At 48.2% G+C, this 14,450-nt stretch overlaps 2 protein-coding genes across 2 annotated transcripts in view; one reads left to right on the top strand and one right to left on the bottom strand.

Moving 5' to 3' along the window:
- Positions 1-5,780: 5,780 nt before the first annotated feature.
- On the bottom strand, positions 5,781-14,393 carry LOC123624602 (sialic acid-binding Ig-like lectin 8). Its single transcript, XM_045532584.1, has 7 exons — positions 13,964-14,393; positions 13,482-13,760; positions 13,214-13,261; positions 12,149-12,418; positions 11,431-11,527; positions 11,078-11,174; positions 5,781-5,972 (listed from the first exon to the last, which is right to left on the bottom strand). The coding sequence occupies exons 1-7, from the start codon at positions 14,391-14,393 to the stop codon at positions 5,781-5,783; spliced, it is 1,413 nt and encodes a 470-aa protein (XP_045388540.1).
- NLRP5 (NLR family pyrin domain containing 5) overlaps positions 14,392-14,450 on the top strand; it is a 50,651-nt gene continuing 50,592 nt past the window's right edge. Inside the window, exon 1 of the mRNA XM_045531809.1 lies at positions 14,392-14,404. Within this exon, the coding sequence (XP_045387765.1) occupies positions 14,392-14,404 (13 nt within the window). The remainder of the gene's footprint in view (positions 14,405-14,450) is intronic.

Genomic DNA, 14,450 nt, shown 5'->3' with positions numbered 1-14,450 from the left:
TGTGCCTGTCTTGCTTCATAGCAGCCTCACGGATGAATGAAAACAAACTCTGAAAGTGAGGGGCTAGACTTCGTGTCTGACAGAGGAGCAGAGTGAGGGTCAGGAATCTAGACACTGTGACTGGGTCCCTTTCTCCAGCTCTGTGCACTGGCTTCAGTGTCTCTGGGCAGAAGAGGACAGTGTCAGGCCTGAAAGGCAAGGACAGCCCTTCATGGCCACTTATTTCTGGCTCCAACTGATCCCCCTTCCAGAGATGTGAGACCCACTGATGCTATCAGAGTGGCTCCCCATTCACCCCAGGTAGGTATAAGCCTAATGAGGCCACCTGCCCTCTGTTGCTGAGTCAGGGGCTGGGAAGTGGTGGGTCTGGGTGTCCTTCCTCAGGTGGGTGGGTGGGGGGTGGGGGGAGACATGATGATGGCCTCTGTGTTGTTCCCCTAGTCCTGGGGTCTGAAGCCAGCTCTCCTCCTTCTAACCACTGTCCAGAGCTCTCCTATGGTTGTCTCTGGGACCATTTACAGGGCTAATGGTTGTGTTTAGAGGAAAGGGGCAGGGGAAAAAATGGGCCGATGCCACCCTGTCTGGATCAGAGGTCTAACGGTCAACGTCTAAGGTTTTATCAGGCAGGATGATCCGTATCAGCCACCTGCCATTGTCATAGACGGAAGTCTTACTCAACTGTCTTTTCTGTGGATAAGGAAGTGGGGTTTAGGCATCAGGCATTTTTTTAAGCAACACCAGAATCTTCCAACGTGTTTATTTGAAGACATTTTGAGCTTATGACATAATGCTTTCACTTCGGTCATGGCTTGGGTGCTGCTGGTGAATTTGGGGCTGCTGTTGCTTAAACTGGTTTTCGTTATATAATTAGGGTTTTTAGCAGGAATATTATGAGCCCATATGTCCCTCTGCCACCTGAACCCAGACACCCACTTTGGAGCTCATTTTGAAGGATGAGAAGGTGTTAGCCCGATGAGGACCTGGCGATGAGCCTTCCTGCAGGGGGACATGGGTGCATGGACAGGGAGGGGAGCATCAGAACGGGGTCCACAGAGAACGGCTTGGGGGGCAGATGTGGCCATGGAGGAGGAGACAGGGTGAGAGTCAGGCCATCTAGAACAGAGGTCAGCACACCATAGCCTGTGGGCTGCCTGTTTCTGTAAATAACATTTTGTTGGAAAACAGCCATATAATTAACTCATTTGCACATTGTCGATGGCTGCTTTTGCACTGCAACAGCAGAGTAGAATAGTTGCAACAGGGACCCTATGTCTTGCAAAGCCTAAAATAGTTACTCTCTGGCCTTTTACAAATAAGGTTTGCCCTTCTCTGACTTAGAATCTCATGTTGAGAAGTTTGCAAATTATTATTTTGGTTTGGGAATTAGGGCAGTATTTTGACTATGGTCAGCTCTGAGTTTTAGAAAATTCCCAAAATGCTACTATGTGATTTTACCTGTAGCAGGACATAAAGGAAGCAGAAATTCACAGGTAGTATTGAAAGGGAAGTGGAAAGTGGTGATATTGGAGGGCAAGTCCAGGACATGATCAGTGGTGGGGTTTTGAGTAGCCAGTGACACTGACATGTTGTTGGTATAGTTTATGTGACCGTCCACACTGGGCCTCTGAACCAAATGTCACTCACTCCTTTCTGGCTGAGGGAGAAGTAACCAGTAGGCAGGAAACTCTCACCTCGCACCAGGACTGGTGTTTTCCATGTGTACCTCTATTTCATCCTCACAGCAGCCCTGTGAGATAGGACGTGGTTCACCCATTTTACAGAGCAGGAAATTGAGACACAGAAGGTAAAGTAGCTCACCTGGTGTCAAGCTCTTAGCAAATGAGAAAGCACAGGTTTGTTCCCAAGTATCTCTGATTACAAAGTCTAAGATAATGTCAATATAACACGTAACTCACATACAGTCTATAAAGTTATCTCACATAGGGTGCTAAATCTCCAAGAGTCAGCCTTTAGTCTTTCCCATAGAGGATGCTGATCTTCTGGCTGAGACCAACGCTCCTGTCACTTCCTCACTGGGTCCTGATCTCTGAGTAGTGGCTGGAGGTGCCCTTCGAAGGATTCATCCTAGGGAAGCTGAGGGAGGCATAACACAGCTCCTCCTCCATTCTCATGGTGGAGGCAGCCCCCAATGTGACTGATGGGTCAGGGGAGCCATGGAACTTCGATGTCTTCTGCTGTTCCTGTGTGGTGAGGAGGGAAGGCGGCCAGAAAAGGGCAGTGGGAGGGAGACCAGGAGAAGGCAGAGAGGGTCCATGAAGTGAGTTTGATTCTGAGAGGACATTTCTTCATTTTTCTATTATTTCATCAAACGTTTCTTAAGGTCTGCATTGATTTCCAATTCTCCTGAACACTCACACAGATCTCTACAGAAAACATTATTATTTTACCCATATTACAGACAGGGAAAGGAAATCTCAGAGGAGTTAGATACTTCCCAAGGTAACACACGCATTGACCATGAGTTCAACCCCAGAGCTCTCTGAGACCTCCTATGTACTGGGAACTAAATCCACAGGCAGGGAGCAAAGCAGAGGTAGGCCCTGTGACCTCCAGCACTGAAGGAGATGAAGACAGAAGGAGACTGGTAATAAACATGCAGCTGCAAATTGTGACACGTGCAGGTGAACAGGACAGAGTAGAATAATGAAGATCTTATCAGACCCAACCTTGTCCTCTTGGAGCTCACGGTGTGGTGGGGAAGCCATGGGAATACAGTCACCACAAGAGGTGAAAAAGCTCCATGCATATAAGCCCATGTGGTGTCATGGGAGACAGGCAGTCAGATTCTGCCAGAAATGGCAAAGATTTAGAGAGTGTAGCCATTTCCTGCTGCAGGCCCATTTCTGTCCTGTAGATTTACTGTAACATGTCTCAAAAGAGTCCTTGGCATTCACAGTTTCTACTTCCTCCCTTTCCATTCTCTCTTGAACTCTGTGCAATGAAGATATATCTCCACTAGGCTACCAGATCTGCTTTTGCCAAGATCAGCTGTGACACCACTTACTTAAATTCAAATGGTCAGTCCCTATCTTATAGGACTTAACAGTATTGGAAACAAATGAAGCTTTCCTGAAGCTCCATGTCCTGTAGCCACCAGGACCCAACCCTTGTACTCTCCTGGTCATTCATTCCTCTTCCCTAGCTCCTCCATCTCAGTCTTCTTGCCATTTACACCTCATCTCCCTGACACTAAAAGCTGGAATTTCCCAGGGCTTTGTCTGTGGAACTGCAAGGAGACATAGGGACTTTCTTGCATACAGTGTCAGTTAATAAAAGCTTGAGAAGTACAAGGAATTTCATCCTAGTAATCATTGACAATGAGAGTTGCATAGAAAAATACCTTCTGATGAATAAGAAAGAGCAGATGAACAAACATGCAAAAAACCCTTTCTCACCAGGCAATATCCCACTGGAATTTTTTAGAAGGATCAACTGCATTGAATGGATGGGAGTGTGCCTTCTCTGGAGACAGTTTTGCATATGGAAATGTCATCATCACTTATCAAGACAGGTTTTCTAAGTCTTACAGCCTTTGGCCTTTTGCTGGTTCCACAATCTCTATCTCCCTGGGGCTTGTGGTTGCTTTCATGGCCTCTCCCACAATATGGAAATCAGGCACTGTCCAGGAAGTACCACAGTGGAGTTAATGTGCACTTAAAAAATTGGATAGCCACATGCCGAAGAATGAAACAGGACCCCTATCTCTCACCAGTCACAAAAATTAATTCAAGATGGATAAAAGACTTAAATGTAAGGCATGAAACCATAGAATTCTATAAGAAAATTTAGGAAAATCTCTTCTAGACATTGGTCTAGGCAAAAAAATTTATGATTAAGACCCCAATGTCAACTACAGGAGCAACAAAAATAAATCAATGGCACTTGATTAAATTAAAATGCTTCTACACAGCCAAAGAATCAACAGAGCAAATACACAACCTGACCAGTAGGAAAAAAATATTTGCAATTTACACATCCAATAAGGAGCTAATACCTGGAATCTACAAAGAACTCAAACAAATCAGGAAGAAAACACCAAACAATCCCATTAAAAAGTGTGCAAAAGACAAGAACAGAAGTTTCTCTAAAGAAGGTACACAAATGGACAACAAACATATGAAAAAATGCTCAACATCACTAATTATCAGGGAAATGCAAATTAAAACCACAATGAGATAACAACTTACTCCTGTTAAAATGTTTAACAGACATGTTAATGTTTAAAGACATGGAAAAGTAATGTCTAGTGATAGGAATCAGAAAGTGTTGGCTCTCAGGGTTGGGGATTGACTGAGCATGGGAGCCAGGATCTTTCTGCTGTGGTAGGAAATTTCCATATGCTTGACTGGAGTCTTGACAGGGGTACAGAGGTGTACAAGTTGGCAAAACTCATGGAATCACATGCTTAAGATTTGTGTATTTTATGGTAGGTGAATTTTGCCATAATTAAAAAAACAAATGATAATTTTAATTTTCAGAAAAAAATAACCAAATAAACATCTTTCAATTAAATGAGTTAATAATTGGGTGATAACAAACAAATAAATGAAGACCTGCCAAAAAATTTGAGCAGAGATCCCCAGCCTGCATTTCCTCAACTGCACGTTTCTTGTCCCTAAGACTCTGGGCCATTTACTACTCCTTCTTTAGCAAATTTTAAGACCATTCAGGAATATTATTTCCTGCTAATTTATGGCCAAAGGGGGCCTGGCCTGCTGTTTGCTTGACTCAATGTTAGATGAGAGCAGAGACCTCAGAATCAGGTGGGGTTTAAATTCCAGCCCTGCCCTGAGTAGCTGAGTGGCCTTGAGCCAGCCCCAGTGAGGTTTCCATACACGCACACCTTGTGGAATGATCAGGTCAGGAGAGTGAGTATATCCATCACTGAAACTGCATCAGATCAATCTGGTTCAAATTTTATGTAACAAAGTTGTGATTTATTTGTTTTGCAGTTGCGGTGGACCCCCAGTTTGAAGGTCACGTAACCTGAGTTTGCCCTGAGCATGCGACCATGGGCGGAACCTAAGTGCTTGACCAAGTTGTGGGGACTGAATTCAGAAGAGCACAACACATGGAAGGATCCAGGTTCCAATCACATTGTGCCCTCGCGTCACCCCCATGGCAGGATCCAGTCATGCCTCATTACCCTCGGACTATAAAACCTGTCCTAACGCCCACTCAGGGATACAGATTTGAGCCTGACTCTTGTCTCCTTGTTCGGCTGGCTGGAAATAAATCTTTCTTGCTGCAACAACCTGGTGCTTCCACATTTGGGTTTACATTGTGCATGGGGAGAAGGCCCCGGTTCCATTTCTTAACATCGACTCAACTATTGTCTTTTCTTTTCGGTAACATTTATAATCCTCTCTTTTAGCTGTTTTGAAATATACATTATTCTCTCATTTGAGACAGCATGGATGAAACTAAAGGACATTACGTTAAGTGAAATAAGCCAAGTGCAGAGAGACAAATACCTTTTGGTCTCACTTACATGTGGAATCTATAACAGTCTAACTCATAAAAGTAGAAAGTAGAATAGTGGGTGTCAGAAGCTGGGAGGCAGGGTCAAGGAGGACAGAGAAAGGGAGGACAGTGGTCAATGGGTACAAGGTTTCAGTTTCACAGGAGGAAAAACTCTGGGGTTCCGTTGCACAGCATGGGGCTATAGAGGGCTTTGATTCTACAGGAATCAGCCTCTGTTGTCTCCTTTGCCAGGAGGGGACAAGATCCCTCAAACAGGGCCCAGTCTCCAAAGTTTCTCATTTGTGGATCTTGATCTCGGAGTACTCGCTGCATGTGGCCTCCTGTCCCGGAGGGTTCTGAGGCTTCCTCTTCTGGAAGCTGAGGGATGCATACTGCAGCTCTTGTTCCTGCCCTGAGAAGGGGGCAGCCACAGCTCGGGGAGTCTGATCTGGGGGGCTGTCATCTGCCTGGGGTTCAATTGGGGACACCTGAGTGAAAAGAGAAAGGAGGGAGTCAGAGCAGAACAATGGGGACAGAAGGAGGCAGGCAGTTCAGGGAGGAAGTCCATGAGTTTCTTCATCCACTTGTCCTTCAGGCATTTTTGGTGGAATCTCTTCCATCCGAGCTTTCTATAAATATTCAGTGCTTTGTGAGCAACTTATTTGGTGTTTACCAATTTCAATAGCTTCTCAGAACAACCCCATGAGGAAAATATTAAATTGCCTCCATTTTATAGATACGAGCACTGAGGCAGAGGCAGGAAGCAGCCTGCTCAACTCTCTGTTGCACCAAGATCCAACCCAGTCAGTTCTCTCTGACCCCACAGCCTGGTGTCCCACAGAGGCCCTCTGTGTGTGAGGCCCTAAGCTGAGTGCTAGATGTACTGGGGTGTACAAGGTGGACAGGGGCCCTGACCTCTTGCAGCTCACTCTGTAACTGAGGGATGTGGCAATAAATGACCATCAAACAAACACTCATTTGTGAGTTACTACATGATGGCCCAAAACACGGTCTGTGAGAAGTACAGGCCCTTGTTCAGACATGGCACTTGCCTTAGGAAGCTCACAGTTTGGTGAGGGGGCCGGTGTAGGGACAACCCAGTCACAACAAGCATATCCTTCTGACAAGAAGAGGAATGGCTCACAAAAATATCCCCACCCTAACCCCATGGACCCTGGAGGTATGTAACCTTACATGGCAAAAGGGACATTGCAGATCGAGTCACGTTAATGACATTGAGATGGGAAGGTTATCCTGAATTATATGAGTGGGCCCAATGTAGTCAATGAGTCTTAACAAGAAAAAGAGGGGGGTAGGTAGACAGTATTAGATGCTTCACTGGTCGTCTTGTAGGTGGAGGAAGGGACCAGAGCTGAAGAACACAGGCACCTCTAGAAGCTGGAAGAGGCAAGAAAGTGCATCCTCCCCTGCAGCTACCAGAAGGCACTGCCCTGCCAGCCAACACCTTGATTTTTGCCCAGGGAAACCCACTGGAGTCATCCCACCACCAGAACTGTAAGATAATATGTTTATCCTGTTTGAAGCCGCAGCAGAGAGTGATGGAGGCTGCCCACGAGGCCTCCTGCTTAACCTGAGCCCTCTTCCACTGCCCCCCTGAACAACAGAACATGCCCACAGAACTGTCAATGATTTTGCTCTTCCATTCTCTTTCGATTATTCAAATTAGGATTCACGTGCGTGCGAACTCGCGCACACACGCGCACATGCACGCACTCACACGCACCACTTTTAAGCACTGCTGTTGTCAAGATCACCACGATCTCCACTTGGCTAATCCAAATGACCATTTATCAGTCTTCCTCATCCTGGTCGTTGCAGCAGCAGAGGACGCAGTTGCACACCGTACCTGCACGGAGGCCCTTCTTTACTCAACTGCAGGATGTCACACTTTCCCGGGTCCCTCCGACCTCCTTGGCAACCCCTTTGCTGGTGATGCCACATCTCCCTGACCCCTAAACAGCAGAGATGCCCCGGACTCTTTACTTCTTCAACTTTGCTTTGTGATCTCACCCACTATGTTGGCTTCATGTCACCAATAGGCTGATGATCCCTAAATCCAGAATTCCAGCCCATTCCTCTCTCCTGGTTATAAACTTTCATCCAACAGTATACTTGAAACTCTGACTCCCTTGTCCAAAGACACATAAACTCAACCTCTTTACACTGAACTTCTTCTTTTCTCCCCCAAATCTCTTTCTCCCTCAATATTCTTAGCCTCAGTGACTGACACCTCCACTCTTCCAGCAGCTCAGGTAAAAAATCTAGGCGACATCCATCACCCTCTCTGTCACTCACGGCCCACTCCTGAGTTATTAGCAATTCCCATGAGCCTTCACTTCAAATTGCTCCAGAGTCCAGTCCTGCCCAGCCTCAACTGCCATCCTGCAGCTGCGTCATCTCCTGCCTAGAATGTCCACCAGCCTCCTCTGTAACTCTCTGCTTCTGTTCCTCCTCTACCACCCTTGCTCTCTTCTGCACAAAACTCTCCAGATTCTCACAGTGGCTGCGTGTTCAGATATGATGCATGCACAGGCTGGGCTTCTTCACACTCATTTCCTGCTCATGGCCCTTGCCTCCCTCTGTCTAACCGCACGGACCCGCTGTGGCTCCTCACTCCCCGGTCAGCCTCCTGTGTTTGAGCACTGCCCCTGCTCTTTCCTCTCCTTGAAACTCTAAGACACACAATAGAATGCCAAACTCTGAGCTTCCTTCATGCCTTTGCTCAAAAATCATTAACAGAAACCACCAGTCAACCTACGAATGGGAGAAAAAAATTGCAAAGCATACATGTGATTAGAGGTTAATATCCAGAATATACAAACACCTCATATACCTCAACAATGAAAACCAATTAAACCAGTTTCAAAATAGGCAAAAGATTCTGATAGACTGTTCTCAGAAGAAGATGTATAAATGGCCTAGGAGCACATGAAAAGATGCTTGGATCACTAATTGTAAGAGAAATGGAATCAGTACCATAGTGAGATGTCACCTCACATCCATTAGAGTGGCTACTGTCAAAAACAAACAAAACACAGAAAATACCAGCTGCTGGTGAGTATATAGAGAAATGAGAATGCTTAGATACTGTTGATCTGAATGTAAAATAGCCACTATAGAAAAGAGTATGGCAGTTTCTAAAAAAATTAAAAATAGAATTAACATAGGATCCATCATTCCTCCTTTCGGACATATATCCAAAAGGATTGAAAGCAAGATCTTGAGAAAATATATGCACACCCATGTTCACTGCAGCATAATTCACAATTGCCAAGAAATGGAAGCAACCCAAATGCCCATCCATAGATAAATGGAGTTTAAAAATCAGTGTGTATATGCAGAATGGAATATTAATAATCGTTCTTTAAAAGTACGGAAATGCTGTCATATCCTACAACATGGATGAACCGTGAGGACACATGTTAAGTAAATAGGCCAGTCACAAGAAGACAAATAATGTGTGACTCTACTTATATGAGATATCTAGTGGTCAAATACACAGAAACAGAAAGTTGAATGGCGGTCACCAGGGTCTCACTGGGAAGAGGAGGGCCGGGCAGGGAAGGGGGGAGTTGTTATTCAGTGGATATAGAGTTTCAGTTTTGCAAGATGAAAAATTCTAGAATCTGTCGTATAACTGTACACTTAAAAATGGCTAAGATGTTCAATTTTGTGTCATGTGCTTTTTTTTATAGGCAAGACAGATAGATAAATGGACGAATGGATGGAAAGATGGAGAGATAGTGAGATATATAGATATATAGATAGATACATAGTAGATGGATAGATATGTAGATAGATGATATGTAGATGACAGGAAACAAAAACAAGCCACAAGCCATCTCCTCAACACTTCCTATTTCCTGTAACCTGGATTTTTGCCAAATTATGTGTCTATTTTTCACATTTTCTTCATTTATTTGTTGTTTTGTTGGTTGGTTAGTGATTGGTTTCGATCTATCCTTCTCTCTAATATAAGACTTCACTGAGCCCAGTATTTTTAAGTGCTTTTCATGGATGGGACCCTGGCACATATAGCGCTTGTCTCTTGGTAGGTGCTCAATAATTTTTCCTGACCAAATTAAAGAATGAAAGGATGTGTGTCATTCTGCTGCTCCAAACCTTCTACAGGAAGTGAAATGAGGAGGGAAGAGAATTTGAGGATGGAGAAACAGCCCATGCAAAGATGCAGAGGTGCAAATACCCTTGCTGTGGATGATGATAATGGTGAAAAGCCCAGCGTGGGTGGAGCTCAGAGCAAGAGGCAGGAAGTGGCTGGAGGGCAGGGCTGAGATGAGGTGAAGAAGTGTGGTACTCGCCAGAGTCTAAAATGAAAAGGCAGCCAAAGATCTCAGGATTGAGATGAAGACTATTTCAATGCAACAGTTTAAAAATAAAATTAATGCTAAATATCCATGGAGAATAAAAATTTAAATAAACCCAGATTAGTGAGTGTGCTTTCCTGAGCAAATTGGAGCCTAGCTCTACTGGAGGCAAAAAAGAGACAATATTTTCCAAATCTACTTCTTTGCTTCCCTAATTCTCAACTGAGAATGCTTCCCTGTAAGACAATTTCTCTTGATTAAGTGATGATCTTAAATAATTTTAACTAACTTCAGTTTACCGGACCTGCCATTATTTAAAATTTTGATATTTTACTCATCATGAATTATTTCATTGATTTCCATCTGTTAGAAAATTACTTAAATTGTCTCAATTACTGAGATTTTTGGTGACCCCTTAAATTTTGCATCCAAGTCAAGAGTCTCACTCTCCTAAGGGTAATTCCATCCTCAGGGGACATGTAGGTATTTAAGAGGCCAGGATGGCAGGGCTGCAGGCTGAGGAGTTGGGGCTTTATTCTCTTGATCAAGGGTGGGCAAACTACAGCCCTTGGGTCAAACCCCACCCACTGCCTGCCTTTGTAAATAAAGTTTTATTGGAACACAGCTAAACTCGTCATTTATACATGGTCTATGGCGGCTTTCATGCTACAACAACAGAGTGGAGTAGCTGTAGCAGGAACTGTATAACCCACAGAACCAAACATATTTACCATCTGGCCCTTACCGAAAATGTTTCTTGGTGTCTGTTCTAGCAGTGTTGGGGGTGGGAGAGCAGCTGCTCAAACGAAGGGGGACTGGGCAGTGATGGCTTTTGGACAATCCCTCCAGGTGGGGAAGGGGAGGTGAGAGGCAGGGAGGTGAGGGGATCCAAGAAGAGAACCTGAGGCCTCAGCAATGAGAGGGATCAGGACGGAGGGTGGGGACCAATGCTGGCTGTTCTTAGGGGAAAAATAGGCAAGACATGCTGAACTTTTGGCCATAGGAGAAGAAAGAACGGACATGCAGGAGGTAACTCTTCCCGTGTGCCCGGCCATGGAGGAAGCAGAACGGATGGGCTTCTGTGCTGTGGGCACCATGGCGAATGCTGCGGGGGGAGGGGCAGCTTTTAGGTAGGAGGAAGAGATGAGGAGGCAACTTTGGCCATGCCCAGCTGAGCAATCCTGAAGGCCATCCTGTGGGAGGTATTCAGGCTGGAAGCTGGATGTGGAGACACCCATGTCACTTACCCGAGAGCCTGGGATGCTGACAGCATCTGCCTCCTCCATGCCTGTGTCTCCCACTCCCACTGCTGTTCTTGCCGCCTTCCTCCTGCAGGCCCTCACTCTGAGAGGAGAGACCAGAGAGCCTTCAGTCCGGGCAGATGAAGATGAGGGCACAGTGGGCAGGGTGATCCCACTTTTGTTTTCTAGTAAGGGGCTGGAGGGGTGACCGTGGTGAGAGAGAGGTTTCCAGTCCCAGGAGATGCCAATACTGAGAACACAGTCACCTCCCTCCTGGATCGGGGGCCCTCCAGCTCCTTCCACCTCTGGCTTCAGGGACTCTGTTCCCAGCCTTCCCTCCCCCGAAGGTCAATGCTTACAGGATGAAGATGACGCAGAAGGACAGGAAGACCAGGGCTGTGGCTCCAGCTCCCCAGACAGCCCCCAGCGTCACCCCTGAGACAGGCCGCACTTTGTCTACAGATGCATGAGAGCTGTTCTGGTGACTCAGCTCCAAGAGCTGGGTCTCTCCTCCTCCCACCCCTGTAGGGCCCTGGGCTCCAATCCCTTCCTCCCATCTCTGAGGAAAAGAACAGGGATGGGAAGGAGGAAGGGGGAGACTGCTGGTGGGACTAGTGACACATGGAAGTGCTAGGTACAGCCTTTCTTTATTTAAGATTTTGAAATTTTGTTCATCATTTGTTCTTTAGCGTTCAATTTTATTGTTTTAACAAGATCATTGCATCACAATATTACTTTCCTTGATTGCTGACTAGTTTATCTTTGTGTCTTCTTAAATTTTGTGCCCAAGGTGAGTTCCTGTTATGTCTCACCCTAGTCCCAGCCCTGCAAAGCAAGGACCTTGTCTCCCGAAACACACCTGTCCAGGCCCCAGCCCCTCCCCTCCAACGTCCACCTCCTCCCCTCCCTCCACCCCAGGCCCCTTGCCAGGCAGGAAGAGGACAGTCATGCTCTGGGTCACAGGAAGTTCCAGGCCTCACAGCTGAGCCTCCCTTTGTAGCTCAGGGGGCTGGCTGCTGGGTTGTCAGTGAGGGTGGGGCAGGTGTGTTCTCCTCGTCTAGACCCTCCCCCACCCACCTGTGTACTCACTCTGCAGGGAGAGGCTCAGGGAGACGTGCTGGGAGCCCAGAGGGTTCTGAGCTCGGCAGGTGAGTTCTCCTTCATCCCTGAGGTGCACTTGAGGCAGATCCAGCAAAAGAGGGCTTGAGGGGTGTGAGGGGTACAGGGTCAGGCTCCCCCGGGTCCAGCTCACCCTGGCAGGGGGGTTGCTGTTGACAGCACAGACCAGGCGCAGGGACTGGCCCTCCAGGACTGACACAGATGAGCCGTTCTCAAGGGCAGTGGGTGCTGTAGAGAAAGAGACAGAGGGTCAGAGAGACAGAGAGATCTGAAGACAGGAAGCAAGGACAGAGAAAGAGACTGGTGAGGGGAACAAACACACAGACGGGAACTGAAGTGCAGGAAAACACACACTTTCAACCCACCCTGCTGGGAATGTAACTTGTACAACCTCGATCCAGAAACACTTGATCATATTTCTCAAAATTAAAGGAAACTTAGGACCTATTCATATCATTTATAGGAATTTATCCCACAGACATACACACAGGTGTGAAAGGAGACAGAAGATATTCCTTGCAGTGTGTCTGTTGGTAGGATAAAATAATGCCATGATTTTCCATTAGCACAAGATGCATACAGAATCAGAGTCCACCCATGCAGCGGGACACCACAATGTCCCAGAGGAGCACGGGGACAGTCTGCACTACTGAGGTCAAACCACCTCTGAGGTCCTGCAGGTGAACAGCCTATGCGGACGCTGGCGGGTTCTGGGGAGGGGGAATGGCCTCTAGTACATAAACTATTGGGGAAATAAAAGACAAAGCTGGAGGAGTGTGAGACAGATGGCGGGGCCTGGGGGCTGGTTCTGCTGTGTCAGTGTCGCCATGTCCCTGTTGTGGGCCAAGTGGGTGTGGAGGAGTCTGAGGGGAGGGAGGGGTCATGGGGGCTGAGGGTGGGCAGGGACCCTGGAGTCACCAGCAAGGGGTCTCAGGTGACCAGGGTGAGTCCAGTGTGAGAAGGACGCGCCTGCCCTGACTGAAGAGGCCCTGCTCCCACAGCCCAGGGAGGGCCCCGTCCTACCTGAGCCGTCTCCTCGGAGGACAGTCACGGTCAAGTTCTGAGGAGAGTCTGGGGCAGAAAGACACGGCAGCCCTGTGTCACTGCTGAGGGCTGAGTGGACACTGGCCTCTGTCCCCAGTAGCCATGTCAAGGGGGAGGGTGGAGCCAGCAGTCTCCTCTACCTCCCTGCCTGGACCCCAGGGCCCAGCACCCTTTGTGCATCCCTTACCCCATCCCGCTGCCCTGGGGACCCCAAGTAGGGGCCTGAGCATCCCAGCCCAGCTCTCACATGATACGTTGAGGTGGATGGTCCTCGTCGTGGTCACAGGGACCCCAGGCAAGATCACCTGGCAGGTCAGGCTGGTGCCGTGGTCCTGGGGCTTTGGGATGAAAGTGAGCATCGAGGAGTGGCCGATAGTGGGGCCCCGGGGGGACACAGATGCCCCCACCCAGGAGATCCCGGGGGGCGTCCCCTGCTCACAGGCCCAGGGCACAGAGCAGGTCAGGTTCCTGGGGCGGCCAGACTCCAGGGTCCCCGGGAGGAAGATGTCAGGCATGTGGGTCAGGGCTGGGGAGGAGAGGGGGACACGCAGGGTCAGGAAGGAGGGTCCGAGGTGCAGCCCTGAGAGGAGCTCAGGCTCTGGTCCTGCTCCTCCCCTGAGCCCGACAGGCTTCACCCCCAGCCCCTCCCAGGATGGGGGTCCCAGCCCAGCCCTGCCCTGCGGCCCCCACCACCGCCCCCTGTGAGCACCCCTGGAGCCCGAGCCTTACCTGTCACATGTAGAAAGAGGTGGGGACATGTGCAGATCCATTTCGCAGTTCCTCTCTCTACCCAGAAGAAGTATGGTCCGCTGTCCGTCCTTCTGGCGTCTGTGATGCTCAGGGAGCAGGTCTTGGCTGAGGGTAATCCGAGGAGGTGGAATCGGCCCCAGGTCTCCTCCTGCACTTTCCTAGCTGGGTCGTTTGTGGCCACAGGGGCGTCTCTCTCCACATCAGCGCCTTCTCGGAACCAGTAGCCATGAACTGGGTCAGAGTCCTTCCAGCCATACCAGCGGTAGGAGAAGGAGCAAGGCACATGGACACACAGGCCCTCCTGCACCGTCACCACCCTCTGCACTTCCAGTGTGTAACTGTCCCAGTACCGTTTCTGTCCCTCCACTCCCGCCCTCCCCCAGAGCAGGGCCAGCAGCAGCAGCAGCATGTCGGGTGCAGGTGCCAGGGCCCACTGGGGAAAGGCTGCTCCTCGGGGTTCTTCTCG

The sequence above is a fragment of the Lemur catta genome, chromosome 19, assembly GCF_020740605.2.
Source record: "Lemur catta isolate mLemCat1 chromosome 19, mLemCat1.pri, whole genome shotgun sequence".
NCBI lineage: Eukaryota > Metazoa > Chordata > Mammalia > Primates > Lemuridae > Lemur > Lemur catta.
The sequence above is the reverse complement of the archived record's forward strand: the minus strand, read 5'-3'. Positions and strand labels throughout refer to the sequence as shown.